Source organism: Ahaetulla prasina, chromosome 2, assembly GCF_028640845.1.
Source record: "Ahaetulla prasina isolate Xishuangbanna chromosome 2, ASM2864084v1, whole genome shotgun sequence".
NCBI lineage: Eukaryota > Metazoa > Chordata > Lepidosauria > Squamata > Colubridae > Ahaetulla > Ahaetulla prasina.
Genome location: NC_080540.1, coordinates 143,279,854 through 143,303,144, shown reverse-complemented (window position 1 = coordinate 143,303,144; position 23,291 = coordinate 143,279,854). Strand labels below are relative to the sequence as shown.

The window sequence follows — 23,291 nt, the reverse complement described above, 5'->3', positions numbered from 1 at the left end:
CTTGCTTGTATTTCTGGCATTCAGAAACATAATATATTACCTACAATAATTCATTCTGCACAATTTGGTTTTATAAAAGGCTAAGCCATTTATTAAAGAATAAGCTTCAGATAATACTAGACTGATTAATATTTTAAAAGTAAAATCAGAGAAACTAGATTGTGTAGTAGTTGCTTCACTGGGTGTAGAAAAAGCCTTTGATGTCGTACAGATTAAACTTTTAATGTTTTTCTGAGATATAGATTCCCCCCGTGATAATTTCTTGGAATAAAATATAGTATCTTAATCCATCTATTGTGATTGCAAATGGAATTATTTGTTCTCCAATTAAAATATCTCAGGAAATATTTTTTATTTCCTCTCATTATTTATTTAATAATAGAATAGAATAGAATAGAATAGAATAGAATAGAATAGAATAGAATAGAATAGAATAGAATAGAATTTTTTATTGGCCAAGTGTGATTGGACACACAAGGAATTTGTCTTGGTGCATATGCTTTATACACTGCCCATCTCACCTAGAAGCAACACTGGGAAATTACAAGACATAATTTAATTGATATAAGAACCACTGATTTGTTTAATTTTACACAGTTACAAAACTGTGTATATAAAATATAAAAATGTCTGGAGCTGAATATTCTTATATATTGAGGATATTTTGAATATAACTGATAGTTCGATTCGATATTTAAATTTCTCAAAATTACTCAAAGGTTTGGTAAATTATCAGGTTAATCCATTCAGTGGAAGAAGTCATACAGTATCTAGTTTCAGTTTCTGAAGAAATTTGTAAAAACAGAGACTTGTTTATTGTGTTATCTTAAATTCTGTACCTTTGAATCATTATTCCTACAGAATGTCCTCATTTTTAATTTAAAGGTGTTTAGAATGATCAGAATGCTAGCAAAGGTGATGGTTTTGAAATCTACAAAGGCTTTTTCAGCAGTTTCAGAAAAAGGCAAAAATAAATTGACCCGTGTATGGTGGTACAGGGGGGAGGGGTGGGAGCTCCCAGCCATGGTGGGGTAGGGAAAGGGCCCAACCTTCTTCACCTTTTCATGTACTGGTCAGCCTGTAGCCAGCGGAGACTTCATGGTCCACGGGAGTTTCCACGAGCCAATGGCGCAGGTCCTCCCAGAGCCTCTCCCACCCCAAGGCATCCCCACATAATCACTTTAATGAGTTGCATGATCACTTAATGACCACAACTGGGAGAGCTGGGATTAAAGTATCTGAGCAAAGCGTTCACATGGACATCTCACTTAACAGGTACTTCACCCAATGCCCAAGATTCCTGTCACAACTATAGTCGTAAGTTGAAGATTACTTGTACAAATATTGAAATTGCCAAACTAAAGCATTATTCTTAATACGATCACTTAATGACATAGAAGCCTAAGAATAATTCTGATGTAACAATTTTAAACAGAGCTCAAACCAATGAACAAAATGATTTATTTATTTAGATACCATAATTTATATTGCTGCCCATCTCACAAACAAGTGACTCTGGACAGCATAATTAAAACTAAAATAAATATATAAAACTATTATCATTAACTATTTTAAAAAAACATTGAAAAGATTAATCTTTTAACTTCTTCAAACCTTAGAAAATTGCAGATCAACTGACCTGAACACTACTCTTCTTGGTTCTCCATTTAACTAAGCAATTCTTATAAAAAAGTGCTCTTGTTTGTCGCCACACTCCTTTTTGTCTTGAAGCATCTGTAGACATTTTTGCATCTGAAAAACAAAACAATTACATGCATCTTTTAAATGTATGCCCCCTTTTATGTCAATTAATTTGTTTTAACCATAGTATCATTCACTATACTTAATTATATTACTAATCAATATGTTAAATGGATACATTACTGTAATATATGTTTCACCATCTAAAAACAAATCCTATATAAACAACTATTAATTATCTTTAAGTGATATCAAGTAGATACAGGATGATAATCCAAATGCTTCTCAGATAAATTTTAGGAAGTCTGACCTGGAGATATATTGCTGCTCTAAATACAGGACAAGCAGTCCTTGACTTATGACCATTCAGATGACTTGAACGTGTTTTACTGCAGGTTTGAAAGGAAACTACAGCCACCTACCTCCACAGCCCCCATCTCAGACACAACAACAACAACAGCCAAGCCTCCTACAACTGACCCATCCCATTGGGTTCACTAGTGATCACAGAAAAGAAAGTGCAAGACCTATTTCACAGACAAAAGCCAGGAAAAGCTCCAGGACCAGAAAAGATAACTCCTTCTTGCTTATTGGCCCCCATCTTCACCCGAATCTTCAATAAATCGCTAGAGGTGTGCTATGTTTCTTCTTGCTTCAAACGCTCTACTATCATCCCAATATTGAAGAAGCCCACTATCAAGGAACTGAATTACTACAAACCAGTTGCTCTAACATCTGTAGTTATGAAAACCTTTGAAAGGCTAGTGCTGTCCCACTTGAAAACCATCACGGATCCGCTGTTAGACCCCTTGCAATTTGCATACCGAGCAAATAGATCAACAGATGATGCTATTAATATGGCTCTGCACTACATCCTACAACATCCTACAATCTCCAAAGACCTATGTAAGGGTCCTCTTTGTAGACTTTAGTTCAGCATTCAATACCATCATTCCAGACACTCTTCTAACTAAACTAAACCAGCTACAGGTACCTGAACAGACTTGTAAGTGAATCACAAGCTTCCTAACAAACAGGAAGCAGCAAGTAAAGCTAAGCAGAATCACATCAGATACCTGTACAATTAGCACAGGGGGCCCCCAAGGCTGTGTGCTCTCCCCACTTCTCTTCTCTCTGTATACCAATAACTGCATCTCTAACGATCCAACTTTTAAACTACTGAAGTTCGCAGATGACACAACAGTGATTGGTCTCATTCGAGAAAATGATGAATCCGCATATAGACGGGAGGTTGAACAACTAGCCTCATGGTGCAACCAAAACAATCTGGAACTGAACATACTCAAAACTGTAGAAATGGTGGTAGACTTTAAGAGAAACCCTTCCATACTTCCACCTCTCACAATACCAGACAACACAGTATCAACAGTAGAAACCTTCAAATTTCTAGGTTCTACCATATCGCAAGATCTAAAATGGACAGCTAACATCAAAAACGTCATCAAAAAAAGGACAACGAAGAATGTTCTTTCTGCGCCAACTCAGAAAGCTCAAACTACTCAGGGAGCTACTGATCCAGTTCTACAGAGGAATTATTGAGTCTGTCATCTGCACCTCTATAACTGTCTGGTTTGGTTCTGTGACCCAACAAGACAGACACAGACTTCAGAGGATAACTGGATCAGCAGCTCCTTGGGTAGAACTGCAGAAAAAACAATTACTACCAGCCTGCCTTCCATTGAGGACCTATATACTGCACAAATCAAAAAGAGGGCTGTGAAAATATTTACAGATCCCTCACATCCTGGACATAAACTGTTTCAACTCTTACCCTCAAAACGACATTACAGAGCACTGCACAACAGAACTAGACACAAGAACAGTTTTTTCCCAAAAGCCGTCACTCTGCTAAACAAATAATTCCCTCAACACTGTCAAACTATTTACTAAGTCTGCACTACTATTGATCTTCTCATCGTTCCCATCACCCATCTCCTTCCACTTATGACTGCATGACTATAACTTTGTTGCTTGTATCCTTACGATTTATATTGATATTGTTCCCTGATTGCTTATTTGTACCCTATGACTATTTATTTATTTATTTATTTATTTATTTATTTAATCATATTTATATACCGCCCTATCTCCCGAAGGACTCCCGAAGGACTATCATTAAGTGTCGTATCTTATGATTCTTGATGAAGGTATCTTTTCTTTTATGTACACTGAGAGTATATGCACCAAGACTAATTCCTTCTGTGTCCAATCATACTTGGCCAATAAAAAAGTTTATTCTATTCTATTCATTTCAAAATTACAACAGTGCTGAAAAAAGTGACTCATGACTGACCCTTACACTTACACCTATTGCTGTGCTTCCAGTCACATGATCAAAATTCCCCAGGGGGAGGGCCTTCTCTGTGGGGGCTCCAGCCCTATGGAGTTGCCTCCGGGGTTGCGTCAACTCCCCAACCTCCAGTCCTTTAAACGCGAGCTCAAGACTTTCTTATTCCACTGTGCGGGGCTAGCTTGAGGAAATTTTAAGTGGGGTTTTAGGATTGTTTTACTTTAGTTTTAATTTCAATTGGCCATTTTATAATCAGTTTTTTAGTATGCTTTTTAATTTTGTCTATGTGCTTGTTGTTTTTACTTGGCTGTGCACCGCCCTGAGTCCTTCGGGAGAAGGGCGGTATAAAAATCTAATAAATAAATAAATAAATAAAACTGGCAGTTTTAACAGTTGCAACATCCTTGGAGTCACATCATTGCCATCTGTGACCTACTCGTGGGCTTCTGAATAGCAAAGTGAATGGAAAAAGCCAGATTTGCTTAATGACTTATAGCTGTGGTAAAAAAAGGATGTAGAATCAGGCATGATTTACTTAACGACCAGATCACTTAGTGATGGAATTTCCAGTCCTACTTGTCCAACAAGTCCAACAAGTCGAAGACTACTTGTATCATCTTCTTAATTGCAAATAAAGTATTAGTTTAACATGTTCAGATAAAGACTGGTATATATACACTTCTTGTTTTCAGTTTGTAATATTAAAATTGAATGTTTTATTACATGATTTACTGCAGTACTAAACAATTTCCCAAAGTTTCTCATGGCAAAATTTTTCTGTTTTGCTTTTTAAACTATTATTCATATGCACCTGCATTTTACTGACCACAATTTCATATTTGTTAATTTGCAATAGTAGCAATGCTAGATAAAATAAAATCTGATATTTTTTCCCTTTTTTGCCATTGTGCAATTGAGCATGGGTGTGTGAACCAGCCGGTTTCAGCTGATAACATTGCAACATTAAGCATAAAAAAGAATGTTCAAATACAAAATGAAATCAGAATACTCCTATGTATAATAAAAATAGGGTTTACAAATTAAATACATTTTATTGCATTATTTTTCTGCAACTGATGCTGCTCAAATTATATTCATATTTCCAAGTCTTTCATGAGTGCCTTTTTTGAAACAGAGTGGAAGAGAATTTACAGCCTAAATGAACATTCACATACCCTCTCTGCCTTAGGCGGTCTCCCCCTCTTTGGCTGCTTTTTCGCTTTAGGTCGAACCACTGGTTCATCCCCAGCGGTTCCCTCGGCCTGCGCCTCTCCTTCCCCTGCCTGTGGCTGAGGTGGGGGTGGCGCTCCTGGGTGCGGCGGGGGTGCATATGGCGGGGGTCTCAGGATAGTTTCCTCCTCCTGGACCAATATCTGCTTTTTGGTATCCGATACTTTTGTCTCGGATACCTTCACATCCTTCACTCGCTTCGAGATCACATCCATCTTTTTCCCTTTCCCCTTCCCCCTCGGGCGGGCTACACATAAACGGACCATCTCAGCCTGACACTGCAATAAGTCATCTGCCTGTTCGTCCACTGCATTAGACCATTGGTCAATGTAAGGGAACTGGTTCGGGTATTTTTCCTCATTGGCCGCTATCAGGTTCCATAGGTCACTGATAGTCTGGCACTTAAACGAGCCCTCGGTTGGCCAGCCCGTTCCCAGGTGTGGCCACTGTTTTTGGCACAGGTATTTCAGGCGTTCTCTGGTCACCGGGGGGTAGGGAACCTTGTACTGTGTTTTGTTAAAATATTTCTCAAATAGCCCCTTTTTCTTCTTCTGAGATTGATGTTTCCACGTATGTTCCACCCATCTGAAGCATTTGATCTTTTATCTCCATTAAATCCTCCATCTCAATCAGTCCAAGCTCCCGTAAATATAATAATGCATCTATATCTGGGGTGATTGTACGCATCCTTCCTTTATAAAAAAATTTCAATTGTTGTGGTGGCCTCCAATTGTATTTAATTCCATTATCTCTCAAAACTTTTGTAATTGGTTTTAAAAAAAATCTCCATGCCCTTTCTTCTCTTGATATATCCGGGAAGACTTGAATAGTCTTCCCTTCAAACTTCAAAGCATCTCCCAACTCTCTTAACTTGGCCATAACTTCCAACTTATCACCAAGATTTGCGAACCTGACAAGCACATTCCTGTTAGAACCATTTTGCCTTCTATATCCAATTCTAAAAACGCTTGCCAGGTCTGCTATTGTGAACGTAAGTTGCGTATCCAAATCATTAATCCATTTCAAAACCCGCTGTTTCAATTTATCTTCCCTTTCTTCCGAGATTCCTCTGATAACAAAATTATATTTCCGCATCTCTTCCTCCAAAAGACAAATTCTCTTATCTTGCTGCTCATTTTTATAAAATATTTTGCCAATTTGCCGATCTGCTTTTGCCTCATGCACATGCAGCTGCTCCATTTCATCTTTAATCATTGTCATTTCCTCTTTTTGTTTAGCAAAGTTATCATCCATATCTTGCTTTAAATTTTGCACTTCGGATGTCAGTTTAAATGTCAAATTATCTATACGCTCTGATAGTGCTGCTATTTTTTCCCCAATTTTATTTAAAGCTGCAGCAATTTGCTGCGTTTCTGAAAGTTGTTGAGTCATTTTGAAAAAAAAACAAAAACCAAAAAATTTCTCAAACTGGGATTCCAATTTTTCAAAGAGTCTTAGTGAAGATCAAAGGACAGCAGTCAAACCAATTTTACAGAGGGTCTTGATGACTCCAAAGGGTTAAAGAGGAAAGAAATATCACCTGTGTTGGTTGAACAGAAGAAGAGTCGTGAGGATACAGTAGGAGAAGAAGCAGATAAGAGTCTATATATAGATATGGTATAGTATCATTGGATATTTTTAAAGCTTTTGATTCTGTACAATGGGAAACAATTAAAGTAATTGTGGAGGCTTTAGGCTTTGGTAATAAGTTTATACATGTTATTTCAAAATTGTACCAAAAGAGCAGTGCAAGAGTGAAGGTGAATGGAATATTAACTGAAGAGATAAAATTAGAAGCTGGTACGAGACAAGGATGTCCCCTGTCCCCAACATTATTTTTATTGGCTATGGAAATATTGACAAAAATGATAGAAAAAGATGAAGAATTAGAAGGATATAAGGGGTATAAGATAAATTTGTATGCGGATGATACTTTAATTATTTTGAAAAATGTAGAGAAAGATTTGAAAAAGATATATAAGCATTTGATAGAATTTGAAGAAATGACAGGATTGAAAGTAAATTGGTCAAAGTCAGAATTATTGATGGATAGTAATGGTAATGAGTCTGAGAATATGCAAGAGCAATTTGGGATAAGGATTAAAACACATTGAAATATTTGGGTATAGTGCTTTCACTTAAGGTTAAAGAATTGAAAAAACTTAATTATGATGTGGTGATTAACGAAATTGAGAAGAAGATAGATAAATATAAAATTTTAAAGTTGTCTTGGTTTGGTAGAATTGCAATGTGTAAGATGATGTTGCTGCCCAAGTTCAACTTTTTATTCGAGATGCTACCACTAAATCTGACAGAGAAAGATATTGAAGGATATCAGAAAAAACTGGATAAATTTTGCAATGGTGGCAAAAGACCCAGATTAGTGAAGAAAATGTGGTATCAAAATCAAAAGGAAGGCGGATTAGGAATCCCCAAATTATTTAATTATTACTGTGCGTATGGTATCCGGATAGTGGTAAAAATACTTAAAGGTGAAGATAATTATTGGAGAGATTTAGAGTTAAGGGATATAGAGAAATTTGGATCAAGGTGGTTTTTAGATAAAGCAAATTTAAAATGTGTAAGTAGAAGTTATTGGTTAAAGGGATTAAGTAAAATGTGGAACAAATTTGTTAAAATTTTAATTCCGGATATAATCTTTTTGGGAGACAACTGAATTTGGCCGATTAAAAATAATATAAAACGTAATGAAGTGATTAAAGAGGAAAATATAGAAATTATTAAAGATTGGATAAAAGTTATGGAAATGAAAGGAGGAATAAAGAAATTATTGAAAAATTAGGGTTAAGTTGGTTTGAAAAATACAGATAGAAAATGGACAAAAAACTAAAGGAAAATTATTCGATAAATAGATGTGAAACTGAATTTGAATATTTAGTATCTCGGATTATGAAAGATGAAATTGGGCTAAAGGGACTCGTTAGTAGGGTTTATAAGATTATAAATTCTGATGAAAAATTACAAAGAGTGATGAGGACAAATTGGGAAAAAGATCTTAATATTGAAATACCAGAATCAGATTGGAATGTGAATTGGAAGAGTAGAATTATGAGAACTTTATCTATAAGGATTAAAGAGCACAATTATAAAGTTGTTTGGAAATGGTATTTGACTCCAGTAAGATTGTCACAAATGGATAAAAACTAGTAAAAATGTTGGAGATGTGAGATGGAATTGGGGACTTATGAACATATGTGGTATAATTGTGATAAGGTTAAAAGTTTTGGCAACAATTGGAGAAAATGATATTTGAAATGATGGGGAAAGTAATAACATTGAGAGTGGAAACTATATTATTGTTGGTAATTAAGGAAATAGAATTAACAAAATATGAAAAGAATTGATTAGAATTATGATTATAATAGGTAGAATTATAATAGCTAGATATTGGAAACTAGATGTGATTTTTAGAATAGAAGAGTGGAATTCTGAAATGTGGAAATTAGCTTTAAATGATAAAATGACATGTGATATTAAAATTAGAAGTGGTGTGTATAAAGAAGATATTTTCTGGAAGACTTGGAAACCATTTGTGGACTTTGCGCTTGGAACATTGGACGCCTCAGTACCTGTACCTCGAGAACGTGGATTTTGGCAATCATGAGGATATATCCGAAGACCCAAATCTTCCTTTTATGTATAGCACAAGGGTGTAATAATGTATTTTCTTTTTGTTTGTTTGTTGCAAAAAAAAAAAATTAAAAAACTAAAAAAAAAATATATAAAAAAAAAAAAATATTTCTCAAACCCTTTCAGCATGCAAGCCAAGGGGGTGCTTGGCGTGCTACTACCTCCACCCATCCTAACAACACTGCCAATGACCCGTAGCGCCGGACGTTCCAACGGTCACTAAATGGGAACTGCACTGGCTTAACCTCCCACACAGCTTAACCGGACTTCGTTAGGACAGCCGTCCCGAGTCCAGGGGGGTGATCGGGCCCCCTCTTCTATCTTCAAATGAGATAGGTACAGAAACAGTTTACATATACTCGCCTGCGGCGTCTTCACACACACGTCCTGGCCAGGATTCGGTTCAGACCACCGTTCCTTCCCGCAAGAGTTCTTGGACTAGCCGTCAGCACCGTCGTCCCCGCCAAGGTGTCACTGCCGTCTCCCGGAGGCTGGGCCCCCGTGGCGCCTGGAGAATGTTCAGGAGTGACCCCTGGGTGGGCCCGAGGGGTCGGGCTGCCCTCAACGAGATGTCGTCTCGCTTGTAGTCCTGCCGCGGTCGCCACGAAGCTGTTGTAGAATGACAAGACACAAGCCAGCTCCTCTGGGAAGGAAGGGTTTATTATATGCGCAGGTTCAAATACAGAACAAAGCTGTGAGTCTGAACGAGTTAGGGGCTTTCCAGCAAGGCTTTATATACCTTATTGCTACGTGCAAGCAGCAAATACATTGTCTCAGCAAGTTACATTCCATATATGGGTATAATTCCAGGAATAGTAGAAATGGGGAACCGATATCATATCAGGGGGTCACACAAACATGTTTACCATGATCGCAAAGTACATTTTCTGCAAAACAGCAGGATGTGGTTATCCGAGCTTAGCACATTTCTGGGTGGTACATGGGTATATGGTCTATTGAGCAAGCGTCTTCTCTGTTACAGCTGACAAGCCTTTTTATTTGCTTGACCAAAGATATCTCTAGGGCCTAATGCTGAAAGCCTGTCTGCTTTGGTTCTTAGGTTACCTTAACAACCCACCTTAATTTGAAGGAAAAATACTCTTTAAAAAATGTATAATTGTAACAGATTCAAACATTGCTACAATATTTTTCAGACTGGATTTCAACTGGTTCATAATAGTCCAGCTCTAATTTCTTTCATTACTATCAGAAGATGATACTGACCATCATCTATCAAATTCTGATCACCCATGTTACGTAATATCTATAAACATGCTGGGATGATCCTTTGCAGTGCTGGAGTTCTTTGTCAGCTTTATATTCATGATATTCAGCTTCATCATGTACAATCGTAATTAGTATGCGTATCTAAGTCCAAATACTCACAGCCTAGATGTAGATTCATAGGCATTCATGTAGATCTACATCTATTCTCAAATGTTAAAGATTATTGAAGAGCACATAATCTTGCAAAAGCACATAATCTAATCTAGCAGGCTGTCTTTCTCTGTTAGAATCTACTACCACATAATTCATTTTGACAAGGTTAAAGGGTTTTCTACTGAAAATACTGAGTGGTAATGGCTATTTTCTTAGTAATGTAGAAAACAATAAATGATAACATTTTGAAGGGTATCTCTTTTTGAGGTAGAAATGATCACAGCTTCTTAAACTGTACTATACTAAAATATAGTACTATACTATACTGAAATAAAAGCACTCAATCGTTTATATTAAATAAAGACGGACAGCAATGGCACTAAGCACAAGATAATACATTGTATGAAGCCTGTTAGAAATAAACTGAATGTTATGACACATGTAAATCAATACTGAAACTTGACCCAATAGTGTTGCTGTGCCTGACTGAAATATCTACTACATTCAATGTATTCAAAAATAATATTTTTTTTACTTTTATTACTGTATGTTTTAAAAATTAAAAAACAAACTAAAAATATCTATTTCAAAATATTTCAAATATCAGTTAAACACAAAATCTGAAATTGCAAAAGGCTAATAGATACAGAATTTAATTTGAAGGTAAAGGGAGAAAAACAATTTAAAAAAAATCATGGGAATATATAATTAATTTTTAAAACTCAGGGAAATTTCACCAAATTACTTGAAAACCCTTTCTTTGCCCGCAGTGAATTTCATATCTACTCCTTCACAGAACTACTGATACTACTGGTGAAGATTTTCTCTTCTCAGCATTTAGTGAGTGATCCAGTGCTAAGAAAGTAGCAACTGAAGTTTATCTGAAAAGCTAAGAATGATGACTCATAGAAGGGGCCCTGCACTAAGCTTCTGCAGAATGACATTGTTTTTGCTCTTACGCTATCATGCCAAAGCAATGCTTGTTGGAAAGAGTACCAAAGTGATAATATGCAAAATAAAAATTAAAAAGAAAAGCATCTCACCCATATAAAATAGCTCCCCTCCAAAAAAGAAACACAATTACCCAAAATAATTGTTCCAAGTTTAGCATGCCTGTATTTTTCCACAGGTCTTACTAAAAATCAAGCTCCAAGTTTTCCCACAGACTTTAAGCAAATAAAACAGAGTCACTCTGAAATCTAGTAAGACCAATCTTATGAAAAATTGTGCAATAACCTAGGAGTAGATCTAAAATTAGTCTACCAAAAGGATTGAATTAGTGAATTAAGAAATGCTTATACAGTACAGCTTTGCATCTGTGTGTCTCTTATATCCTAGACCTAGTCCAAAGAATAACCTGTTGTAAGTGATCTGCTCCTAACAAGGATTACTTAGATTTCAATTGGATTAAATTCTTTTTAAGTATGCATACAAACGCAGCCAGCCTTCATATCAGGTTCAAGCTGACAAGAGGGTCATACTTCTATAGTTATCCAAAGTAAAATATCTAAGAAATGCTACATGTAAATAGGCATAGATTAAAACAAAATAATTCTGATGTTCAATTTAGTATTTGTTTTCAGGAAAGCTGAATTTAGTACTTGTTTTTAGAAATACATTTTGGTAATTACACTATGAGAGATTTCCTTAGATTGTAAAATATATTTACTTCAATAAATAAACCCTCTTTACTGGCAAGTCCTCTTATTCCTTCTGCTGAGTAGTCTATGGAACTGAATTTACATAAGGGACTGCTCTAATTGCACTACTGAGATGGTATATACAACGTGGGATATATTACAAGCACTTTTCCCTCATAGCACCTCCTAATTCCAAATAAAATGCTTATACAGAAAACATTTATACACTTAAATATCAAATCCTGAAATATTTATTGACATAATATGGTAGTGTACTATGATAGAAAATTTACATTTCAGAATCTCAGCTGCCTAGGGATAAACTCTCTCACTCATGCACTCACTCCCTGCTTTCACAATAAGAGAAAAAGGTAAACAGGCAATGAAAGCAGAAAAAAGAATTACATCTGGATACCAGTTCTGCTTAAAAGTGAGACAACTTATAGGAATAATTTAGTAGGTTTCAATTCAAACTGAGTAGAAATGCTTTTGAGATCAAGTGATCTATTACACATGTTTTTACTGCATTGAACAGAGCTTAGTCCTGGTTACATAAAAATAATTATTTAGATTTGTTATGATTATTCACTCCAGAAGTTTCTGGGTGGCTTTACACAACATCAGATTATACAATTAAAGTGGATAAAAACCACGACAAGGAATCGTAACAATCAAGAAGCATCACAGGGGCTCCATAAATATATTAATCCAGACTTGGTGAAAGAACCCATCTTAAGGGTCTTGCAAGAACACTTGGAGAGTGAGCACTATGTGTATCTCAGGAGAGGGGGTTGCTGAGGATGTACATGGGATTGCAGCCATCACACTTAAAGGAGTGTGTTACAGGTTTCTAAATTTGTCAAGATTATAGGCCCCAGTTATTAAAATGTAACTTGTAGTATGAAAGTCTAATGAGAGACAACTTAGCTTAACATCCTTAACATCCATGCAAAAATGCATGCCAGTTGTCAAGAGCCCAAATTTTGATTACATGACTACCAGGTTACTGCAACAGTTTTAAATGTGAAAACTGGTCATAAGTCACTTTTTCAGTGTCATTGTAACTTTGGCCACTAAATGAATGGTTGAAAATTGAGGACTACTCGTATTATTAGTATACACAATATAGCTGCCAGTTCTTTAGTTGACATTGTCCTTCATTCACATCAAGTTCTCTTATTGTTTTATCCTTTTAATCTTTTTTTTTCGTATAGACCAGGGGTAGTCAACCTTTTTGTACCTACTGCCCACTTTTGTATCTCTGTTAGTAGTAAAATTTTCTAACCACCCACCAGTCCCACAGTAATGGTGATTTATAAAATGTATCATCCTCTGCGCATGCCTCTTGCGCATCGTGGATTGAGTTGGGGGGGGCGCTTACCAGCTTTGCTTGTCTGTTACAGCTGGGTGATGTGGGAGGAGATGAGCAAGCTATTCTGGGACGAGGCTCTTTTGTTTGCCGTCGCACTATAGCGCCATTTAGTTTCACTTACGTAACATGAACTAAACTTATGTGCGGGTGATACAAATAGTATATTTTCAGAAAATTAAATTGTCACGGGAAATTTTATGAAAACTTAATGAAAATGTTTTTAAATAATGCTATGAAAATTTTTTAAAAAGTCAATTAAATTTAAAAAAAGGAAAGTGCTTAAGTATCGGATAAAACCCTTACCGCCCACCATGAAAGCTGGAACGCCCACTAGTGGGCGGTAAGGACCAGGTTGACTACCACTGGTATAGACAGTTAAGTTAAAAATAAATCTGTAATTTCCTTTTAAGAACTTTAAATGACTTACAGTGAATGTTCACAAACATTTTACTATACTAACTTACAATGTTTTCTGCTCTTCCAGAAAATACTATGCAGTGTTTTGGGTACAAGAAAGTGCAGCATAATTCAAAATCCGATGTTCCATTAGGGAAAAGGGATGGCGATTGCTCATTATTTTCCTAGTCTTTCGCCCAGTTTCTTAATTACATAACAAACTCCCATAGTTTACAAATATTTGCATCTTTCAGCTATCTATTCTGAAAATTAACCATAAATAGTAGCTGATCTTCAAATTATCAAGATGGCCTTTCCCTGTCTACAATTAAGTACATACCCCTTTTCTTGTCCATAATGTATGCAATTATATATCTGATAATTGCTGCAATTGTATCTTGATTATTGGTGATTTGTTCAGAATAGCCTTAGGATCTATTTGAAGCAAATCATAAACTCATTCTGTATCTGACAAGAGAAGTCCTATTTGTCATTTCATAATCAACAACACTAACAAATACGGTATTCGTTATTCAGGTTTCTCATTGTTTGGATCTAAATACTCGCTTTCTTCTTTGACTTTCCCACCTGTACAGCCGCTAGCAATACAATCTCACTTTTACATGTAACAATACAGCCTTAATTGATGCTCTGAGAGAGTAAACAGACAGTCAAGAAAAAGAGAATGGAATGAGAAAAGCACCCCATGTCTCACCATGAAGCTTCCAACGTCTCACACAACCGGGGATCTTACAACTCGACCAAAAAAAAAAAAAAAAGACAGCTCGTCACATAATCACCACAGCACGCGCTGCGTCTTGGGTCAACAGGCAAGGGACATCTGACACCCGCCGCAGCTCTTGCTGATCAGCTCCTCAGTAATTGACCAGGCTGGGCTAAAACACCTGCGGCCAAGCGAAGCGAAAGCCGGCTGTCTTTTTTGCATTCTCTCCCAGAGGCAAAGCTGGCTTAGATGCCCCTCAGGAGCCGCCCCCGCGCCGTTTCCCCGCAACTGAGAAGCCGGTCACCCCATTCAAAGCTGAACCCGGACAGCCGAGCCCAAAAAGGGGTCGAGGAAGCCTCTCGTACCACCACCACCCCGCCGCCGCCGCCGCCTCCTTTCCCCCTCGCCGTGCCGCATCTCTCCCGCCTTTATACAGCGCCGTTGACTCCCACATCTGCTCCCCCTCCTTCCCTCCCACGCCGCCTCCTTTGCTTTCTTCCCACGCCCGCCTCGCCTTCTCCGACCTCTTCCCTCCCCTCTCCCCACCATTCTGCTCTGCTTTCGCGCAGCCCCGCCGCGGCGCGCGCCTACCCGGGGCAAAAAGCAGTCGCAGTCCCCAGCCTTTCCGCCCCCCCACCCTCCCATCCCCACCTTCACCCAGGCAGCCAATATCACCTCAAGCCCGCCTGGCCGCGGTTGAGATGCACGCGGGGGAGGTGGGGGAGGAATGTATACGCGGCTCCGTTGCCGCGGCTGATCCCTCGTCAACCCGGGCCTTTCGACGCCCGCGAGACCACCACCAAAAAAAAAAAAAGGCCTTAAGCGTCCCCGCGCTTTCGTTACTCTCCCGCGCAGCTGTCGGCGGCAGGGATTGCAGCAGCCGAGGACTCTCCTTCCCTCCGGGGAGCCGTCGCTCCTGTCCCTCTCGCTTTGTTTGGTCTTCGGAGGAGAGGCGGGAGTAAGTTTCCGCCAGCAGAGCCAGCCTCTGTCTGTCTGTCTGTCTGTCTCCCCGTCTCCTCCGCCTCCCAACCCTGAAATAGCTAAAGGCCGGCCAAAAAAAACCAAAAACCTACACATACAAGGAACGTTAAAAGGCAGTCAACATACTTGGGGAATGGCGCCTGCACTAGTGCTAACTATGCCATTATTCCAGCCTGTGTCATAAAACCGAGCTTTCCTCGTAAGGCGGTTTCTTCACATCCACCGTCATGTTCGCAACAGCTCCTTCTTCCTAACTCTTGCCCAATGTGCCGGAATGTTGTTCTGCACCGCGAAAAAAAATTCAAAATTAATAAAGGGGGGGGGGGGTTCTCCTTCGCAAGCGACGAGGCATCGGGAATTGAACGTGTGTACGCAGAAGACGGGATTGAACACTCGATGCGGATGCTCTAGGTACGTCTAGTGAAAGTAAAGTCTCGCCTGTCGACTTCACTGGAACCCACTGCCCCGAGTGAACGAGAAGATAAATTGCAGCCTTAAAAGGGTGTATGTACCACTGGTCCCTTCTGATTGTGTGCACATGGAGGCAAATGGATTGGTTATTCCTAAATATGGACGGAGGCTTGATAAACGGATTACTGCATGTTGTTGAACTCCTGGCAGCCCCGGATTCACTGGGGAGCATGTTGACTTCTGCGACATCTGACAAGACACAGGTTTCCCACCTGTGCTTCATAATGTAAGACAAATGCTCTGTCTTACACATTGGAAAAAAGAATCTAAACACTAAATACAAACTTGACGGACATTATTTTACAGATGACCCCCACCCCCAAGACCTTGGAGTCTTCATATCCAATGACCTAAGTGCCAAAGCCCACTGCAACTACATCGCAAAAAAGGCATTAAGAGTTGTAAACCTAATTTTACGCAGCTTCTTTTCCAAAAACTCTACACTACTAACCAGAGCATACAAAACATTTGCTAGACCAATTCTTGAATACAGCTCGACTGTCTGGAACCCATACCACATTTCTGACATCAACACAATTGTACGTGTCCAGAAATATTTTACAAGAAGAGTTCTCCGCTCCTCTGAATACAACAAAATACCTTATACCACCAGACTTGAAATCCTGGGTTTAGAAAACTTAGTACTCCGCCACCTCCGACAGGACCTGTGTTTAACTCATAGTTTATTGCAATGTCCTTCCTGTTAAAGACTACTTCAGCTTCAATCACAACAATACAAGAGCAAACAATAGATTTAAACTTAAAGTTAACCGCTCCAAACTTGATTGCAGAAAATATGACTTCAGTAACAGAGTTGTTAATGCTTGGAATACACTACCTGACTCTGTGATCTCTTCTCAAAGTCCCCAAAGCTTTAATCAAAAACTGTCTACTATTGACTTCACCCCTTTCCTAAGAGGTCTATAAGGGGCGTGCATAAGAGCACCAATGTACCTACCGTTCCTGCTCTACTGTTTCCTTCATAACATCCAATAAAGTATAAGCGACAAAAATACTTCAAAGCAAAAGCTTTTACAGTGATGTCTTCCTTGTCTCTTCCCCTGGAAACGGTAGTACAGATAGTCCTCAGTTTACAACAATTCATTCTGTGACCGTTCAAAGTTACAACGGCACTGAAAAAAGAGATTTACGACCATTTTTCACAGTTACAACCTTTGCAGCATCATGTGATCAAAATTCAGATGCTTGGCAACTGGTTCATACTTATGACCATTGCAGGGTCCCAGGGTCATATGATCACTTTTTGCAACGTCAATGGTCCTTCAGCCTTCCATCCTTTTGTAAGGTAGGTAAAATGAGGACCCAGATTGTTGGGGGCAATAAGTTGACTTTGTATATAATATACAAATGGATGAAGACTATTGCTTAACACAATGTAAGCCGCCCTGAGTCTTCGGAGAAGGGCGGGATATAAATGCAAATTTTAAAAAACCCATAAATTTTGGGCTCAATTGTGGTCATAAGTCAACGACTACAGGTAGTCCTCAATTTATTATCACAATTGAGTCCAAAATTTCTGTTACTAAGCAAGACAGTTATTAAGTGAGTTTTGCCCTATATTACAACCTTTCTTGCCACAGTTAAGTGAATTGCTGCAGTTGTTAAGTTAGTAACATGGTTATTAAGTGAATCTGGCTTCCCCATTGACTGCTTGTCAGAAGATAGCAAAAACATTGACCCCAGGACACTGAACCATCAAAAATACATATATAAATACTTAATTTTGATCATACGACCATGGGGATGCTACAATGGTCATCAGTGTGAAAAATGGTCATAAGTAACTTTTTTCATTGTAATTTTGAACAGTCACTAAAGGAAAAGTGGTAAGATGAGGACTATCTATTACACTGTATGTAATGTTTTGCCTGTAATATTTTATAATCTGTGAGGGAGATGGATGGTTTTAGCATTTGATAATTAAAAATAAAGTATATACTTATTAAATTAATATTTACCTTAATTTCTTTTTTAAAAAATATGCTTTTGTTTTGTTTTGTGATGTGGGGGGGAAAGGCCTTAAAATGTGGTTCTAAGATTGGCTAATGCTGCGAAATGAAGTCCAAATATTTGAAAGGCATTCAGATTGGGAGACTATAGGACATAATATCACGATCTAGAAACGTCTTTCAATTATACAACCATAGTTCGAAGAGATTTCAATCTTGTATAGGGCAAATATATTTTATAATACAATCAAGCATTGCATTCATATGATAGCTGCCTTGACTTTCTACTATTTTTCAAATATTCATTATTTGTAAAACAGTTGCTTTCAAATAATAAAATTCTTAACTCAAATTTCTTAACTTTTTACATTTTTTACCATGTCCATTTTATCTAATTCTTTCATCACTCTGTTATCCTTCAGTAATTCTATCTTTCATTAGATACTTAGAACTCTCTTAGGGAGATAGAGTAATTTTTGAAACTGATTAAATCTTTAAAATGTCTTGTAAATGATAAAAGTAATAACAAAACTTCTGTTTTTTTCCAAGAAGAAACTAAATTATGTGTACTTTTTGTAAATTCCTTACAAGCTCTTATTTTATTTGATTTTTGTTATTGTTTCCTTCTCTTTATCCCTTATTTATTTTATTATAATCTGTCTTAATATTTTATTTTATTAGCTTTATTTAAAAGTCCCTGCAGTATAAGTAAGAAAAAAATAGAAGCATAGAACCAGTCTTGGAACTTTTTAACAACCAATAAGGCTAATAAAGCTCCCCTGATTTGCGATCTTATTCAGGAGGAGTCCACGGACCTTATGGGCATTACGGAGACCTGGTTGGGTCCAGAGGGGGGGGGTTCCCCTTGTTGAGCTGTGCCCTCCAGGTTTCCGAGCATTTCATCAGCCGAGGGCCCAAGGTAGGGGTGGGGGGGTGGCGGTTGTCATTAAGGAAGATCTAGAGCCGAGGGAGGCCACTGTTCCTCAGATTGCCGGCTGTGAATCCCTCTATGTGAGGTGGGGCCATAGGAATCAGTTGGGCTTGTTGATCGCGTACCTGGCTCCTTGCTGCGTGACCACAGCCCTGCCCGAGCTGTTGGAGGTACTTGCCGCTGGGGCGGTTGAGACCCCCAGACTTATAGTCATGGGGGATTTCAACCTACCATCAGCTGGCTTGTTATCGACTGCAGCTCGGGAGTTCCAGGCTTCCATGACGGCCTTGGACCTGATTCGAATAAATGATGGCCCTACACACATGGGGGGAGGCACGCTGGATCTGATTTATATCTCTGGACAGTGGTTAAATGATCTGAATTAGATGATTTAGTAACAGAACCAATGTCATGGTCCGATCATTTTCTCCTTCGCCTAGACTTCCGAACCGCCACTCACCATCGCAGGGAGACGGAACCTATACGTTGGTTCCGTCCCAGGCGCCTGATGGACCCCGAGAGGTTCCTGACGGAGCTTGGGCCATTCCCCGAGGATCTGGCCCACGGCACGACTGAGGAACTAGTTGTGGCCTGGGAACAGGCCGCGGCTGGGGCCTTGGACCGTGTCGTGCCTTTGCGGCCTCTGACCCGGCGCAGATCTCGTCCGGCCCCTTGGTTCTCCGAGGGGCTGAGGGAGATGAAACGCCGGAGAAGTCGCCTAGAGAGCACCTGGAGGTCCAGTCGTTCCGAAGCTGATCGGACACTAGTTAGGTCCTATTCTAGGACCTACCTAGTGGCAGTGAGGAGGCGGCGTTCTCGCCTCCACCCTCATTGCGTCGGCAGATAACCGCCCGGCCGCCCTGTTTCAGGTGACCCGCTCCCTCCTTCATCAGGAGGTGCGGGATGACCCTTTGCAGGAATGTGCCGAGGAGTTTAGTGGTTATCTATATGATAAAATCGCTCAACTCCGGGATGGTCTGGACCGAAATTGGGATGATCCAAGCGAGGGAGAGGAGGCACGTCTTGTTGAGTCTGTTTGGGATGAGTTTGACCCTGTGGCTCCCGAGGACATGGACAGGTTGTTGGGGAGGCTTCACGCCACTACATTTTTACTGGACCCGTGTCCTTCCTGGCTGGTACTGGCCACTCAGGAGGTGACACGAGGCTGCCTCCAGAGGATTATTAACGCTTCTTTGTTGGAAGGGGTTTTCCCTGCCGCCTTGAAAGAGGCGGTGGTGAGACCCCTCCTCAAGAAGCCCTCTTTGGATCCAACTATTTTGGGTAATTACCGTCCAGTCTCCAACCTTCGCTTTGTTGCGAAGGTTGTAGAGAGTGCTGTGGCACGACAGCTACCCCAATACCTGGATGAAGCCGTCTATCTAGACCCGTTCCAGTCCGGCTTCCGACCCGGATACAGCACGGAGACAGCTTTGGTCGCATTGGTGGATGATCTCTGGAGGGACAGGGACAGGGGTTATTCCTCTGCCCTGGTCCTATTAGACCTCTCAGCGGCTTTTGATACCATCGACCATGGTATCTTGCTGCGCCGGTTGGGGGGATTGGGAGTGGGAGGCACCGTGTATCGGTGGTTCTCCTCCTATCTCTCCGACCGGTTGCAGACGGTGTTGACAGGGGGGCAGAGGTCGACCGCGAGGTGACTCACTTGTGGGGTGCCGCAGGGGTCAATCCTCTCGCCCCTTCTGTTCAACATCTATATGAAGCCGTTGGGTGAGATCATCAGTGGCTTCGGGGTGAGATACCAGCAGTACGCTGATGACACCCAGCTGTACTTTTCCACCCCGGGCCACCCCAATGAAGTTGTTGAAGTGCTGTCCCGGTGTTTGGAAGCCGTACGGGTCTGGATGGGGAGAAACAGGCTCAAGCTTAATCCCTCCAAGACGGAGTGGCTGTGGATGCCGGCATCCCGATTCAGTCAGCTGCAGTCGCAGCTGACTGTTGGAGGCGAGTTATTGGCCCCAAAGGATAGGGTGCGCAACTTAGGTGTCCTCCTGGATGAACAGCTGTCGTTTGAAGATCATTTGACGGCCGTCTCCAGGAGGGCCTTCCACCAGGTGCGCCTGGTTCGGCAGTTGCGCCCCTTCCTTGACCAGGATGCCTTGTTCACAGTCACTCATGCGCTCGTTACCTCTCGCTTGGATTATTGTAATGCTCTCTACATGGGGCTCCCCTTGAGGTGCACTCGGAGGCTTCAGTTAGTCCAGAATGCAGCTGCGCAGGTGATAGAGGGAGCTATGCGTAGCTCCCACGTAACACCGCTCCTGCACAGACTGCACTGGCTACCTGTGGCCTTTCGAGTGCACTTTAAGGTTTTGGTTACGACCTTTAAAGCGCTCCATGGCTTAGGGCCTGGGTACTTACGGGACCGCCTGCTGTTACCGTATGCCTCCCACCGACCCGTACGCTCTCACAGAGAGGGACTTCTCAGGGTGCCGTCCGCCAAGCAATGTCGGCTGGCAGCCCCCAGGGGAAGGTCCTTCTCTGTGGGGGCTCCCACACTCTGGAACGAGCTTCCCCCGGGTTTACGCCAAATACCTGACCTTCGGACCTTTCGCCGCGAACTGAAGACACATCTTTTCATTCGCGCGGGGCTGGCTTAAGTTTTATCGATTTTAAATTTCTGATTACTAATTTTAAATGGGGTTTTAGTTTTTTATATATTTTAAAGTTTTTAGGCTAATTATAATAAGTTTTTTAACTTGCATTTTAAAACTGTATATTGTATTGTCTGTTTTTTTTACTTCTGCCTGTACACCGCCCTGAGTCCTTCGGGAAAAGGGCGGTATAAAAATCAAATAAATAATAATAATAATAATAATAATAATAATAATAATAATAATAATAATAATAATAATAATAATAATAATAATAACCAGCAGAAGCAGCAAAACAACCATTTATTACCTTCTTACCTCAAAAATTTCAACTGTAGATTTAAGCTCTTGGAATTCTGTAAACAGATTCAAACTGCATCAAAACACCAAACTCCCTTCCCAATGTGGGAGACATATTCCTGTGGACTGATGACTTCCAGGAAAATATTGCCTGTAGCAAGCACACTGCAAATTTTGAAGCTAATATTTGGCTCTATATCTCCAATGAGATTCTAGCTGATAAGTTAAATAATACCTCCTGAACACACCCCTTCAGATTTTTTTGGACTAAACATTGTCTGTTAACTACTCAGGCTATAATAGCCTTGTCTGAGCAATTAGCAATTATCTCTGTAAAACTTAATGATTGGAAGAAAGTGTTTGATGCCTACCCAGGATGGTTACCAGAGATACAGAAAGCAATTACTCTCAGTGAGTTTTTGTGCTGATTATCCCACCAACTGATTAGCAGTTTGAAAATAGCAAATATTCTGGTCCTTCAAGCCCAGACAATAAAAAGGATTCTCTCTTCATATATCAACATAATCAGTTAGTTCTGTCTGTTGTAATAACATTAATGGAGGAAGATAGGCTTCCAGAGGCTCTGTTTGTTTTTTCTTGTGCCAGCTATTCTCACTGCCAGCCTCATGCCATTGATTTTGTTCATATTAACTGGCTTCCCACTATGAATAGAAATTGGATTTTTTTCAGCAATTTAATAATTCGTTAATTAAAATAAAGACCTTTCCCCACACATTTAGAATTATCTCCATTCGGATATTCGCCAATCAAAAGGTGAAATCTATCTTAAATAATATTTCAACAGCTTACACACTGCAAAATGCTGTGTCTAATTTGGACAGTTGCCAACTTTCTTCTTTCTTATCCCTGACCTTGATGTTAGGGAATACAGCAGAATGTTCTACCAACCCAAAGAAAATACAAGTTGGTCCTTTTCAATGTACCAGCACTAGGGTTGAAAATGAGTGGAGAGGTTATTCAAATATTCTAAATTTTATAAATAATAGAAGGATTTGCACAAACACCACTGATCCAAAAGCCTGCAAAGCATATTGCTCCAGTGAAGTGATGGCGAACCCTTTTTGGCACCAAGTGTCCAAACCGGAACAGTGCGTGTGTGCTTGTGCATGCGCCGGAGCACTGGAAACCCAAAGACCAGCTGGCCGGCGCACGCATGCCTATTTTTTGGCCCTTTCTCAGGCCATTTTTAGGCCATTTTTCGGTTCACAAAACATCCAAAAAGTGGCCTGAAAATGGTTTAAAAAACAGCCTCAAAACAGCCCCAAAACAGCTTGAAAATGACCGGGCTGTTTTCTGGCCATTTTTCGGGCTGTTTTCAGGCCATTTTCCAGCGCCCGGAAGACCAGAAGAGCAGCTGGCAATGGTGCATGTGCCCACAGAGAGGGCTCTGTGTGCCACCTCTGGCACGTGTGCCATAGGTTCTCCATCACAGCTCTAGCATTTATCAATGAGCATACCAGTAATATAAAATGGCAATCAAGGACAACGGGGAATTGATCAGATCCCAAAGACCCTATCCTTTTATCAATTAAATATCATTCTGATTTTTTGTGGATACGAATCTTCACAATGTAATTCAAAGGGACATTTTGTTTAATAA

General features: G+C 39.9%; 1 protein-coding gene across 8 annotated transcripts in view; it reads right to left on the bottom strand.

The window, feature by feature from the left end:
* The window catches only part of LOC131193151 (cholesterol transporter ABCA5-like), an 81,485-nt gene extending 65,854 nt beyond the window's left edge, over positions 1-15,631 (bottom strand). Inside the window, exons 1-3 of one of the 8 annotated variants that reach the window (XM_058173052.1) lie at positions 15,081-15,395; positions 9,257-9,502; positions 1,640-1,752 (exon numbers count right to left, since the gene is read on the bottom strand). In XM_058173052.1, the coding sequence (XP_058029035.1) occupies positions 1,640-1,744 (105 nt within the window). In that variant the 5' untranslated portion in view covers positions 1,745-1,752; positions 9,257-9,502; positions 15,081-15,395. Of the gene's footprint in view, positions 1-1,639; positions 1,753-2,011; positions 2,151-9,256; positions 9,503-14,396; positions 14,784-15,080; positions 15,398-15,512 lie in introns of those variants that run through there. The other 7 variants (XM_058173049.1, XM_058173053.1, XM_058173056.1 and 4 more) reach the window with 7 other exon arrangements.
* Between the last annotated feature and the right edge of the window lie 7,660 nt (positions 15,632-23,291).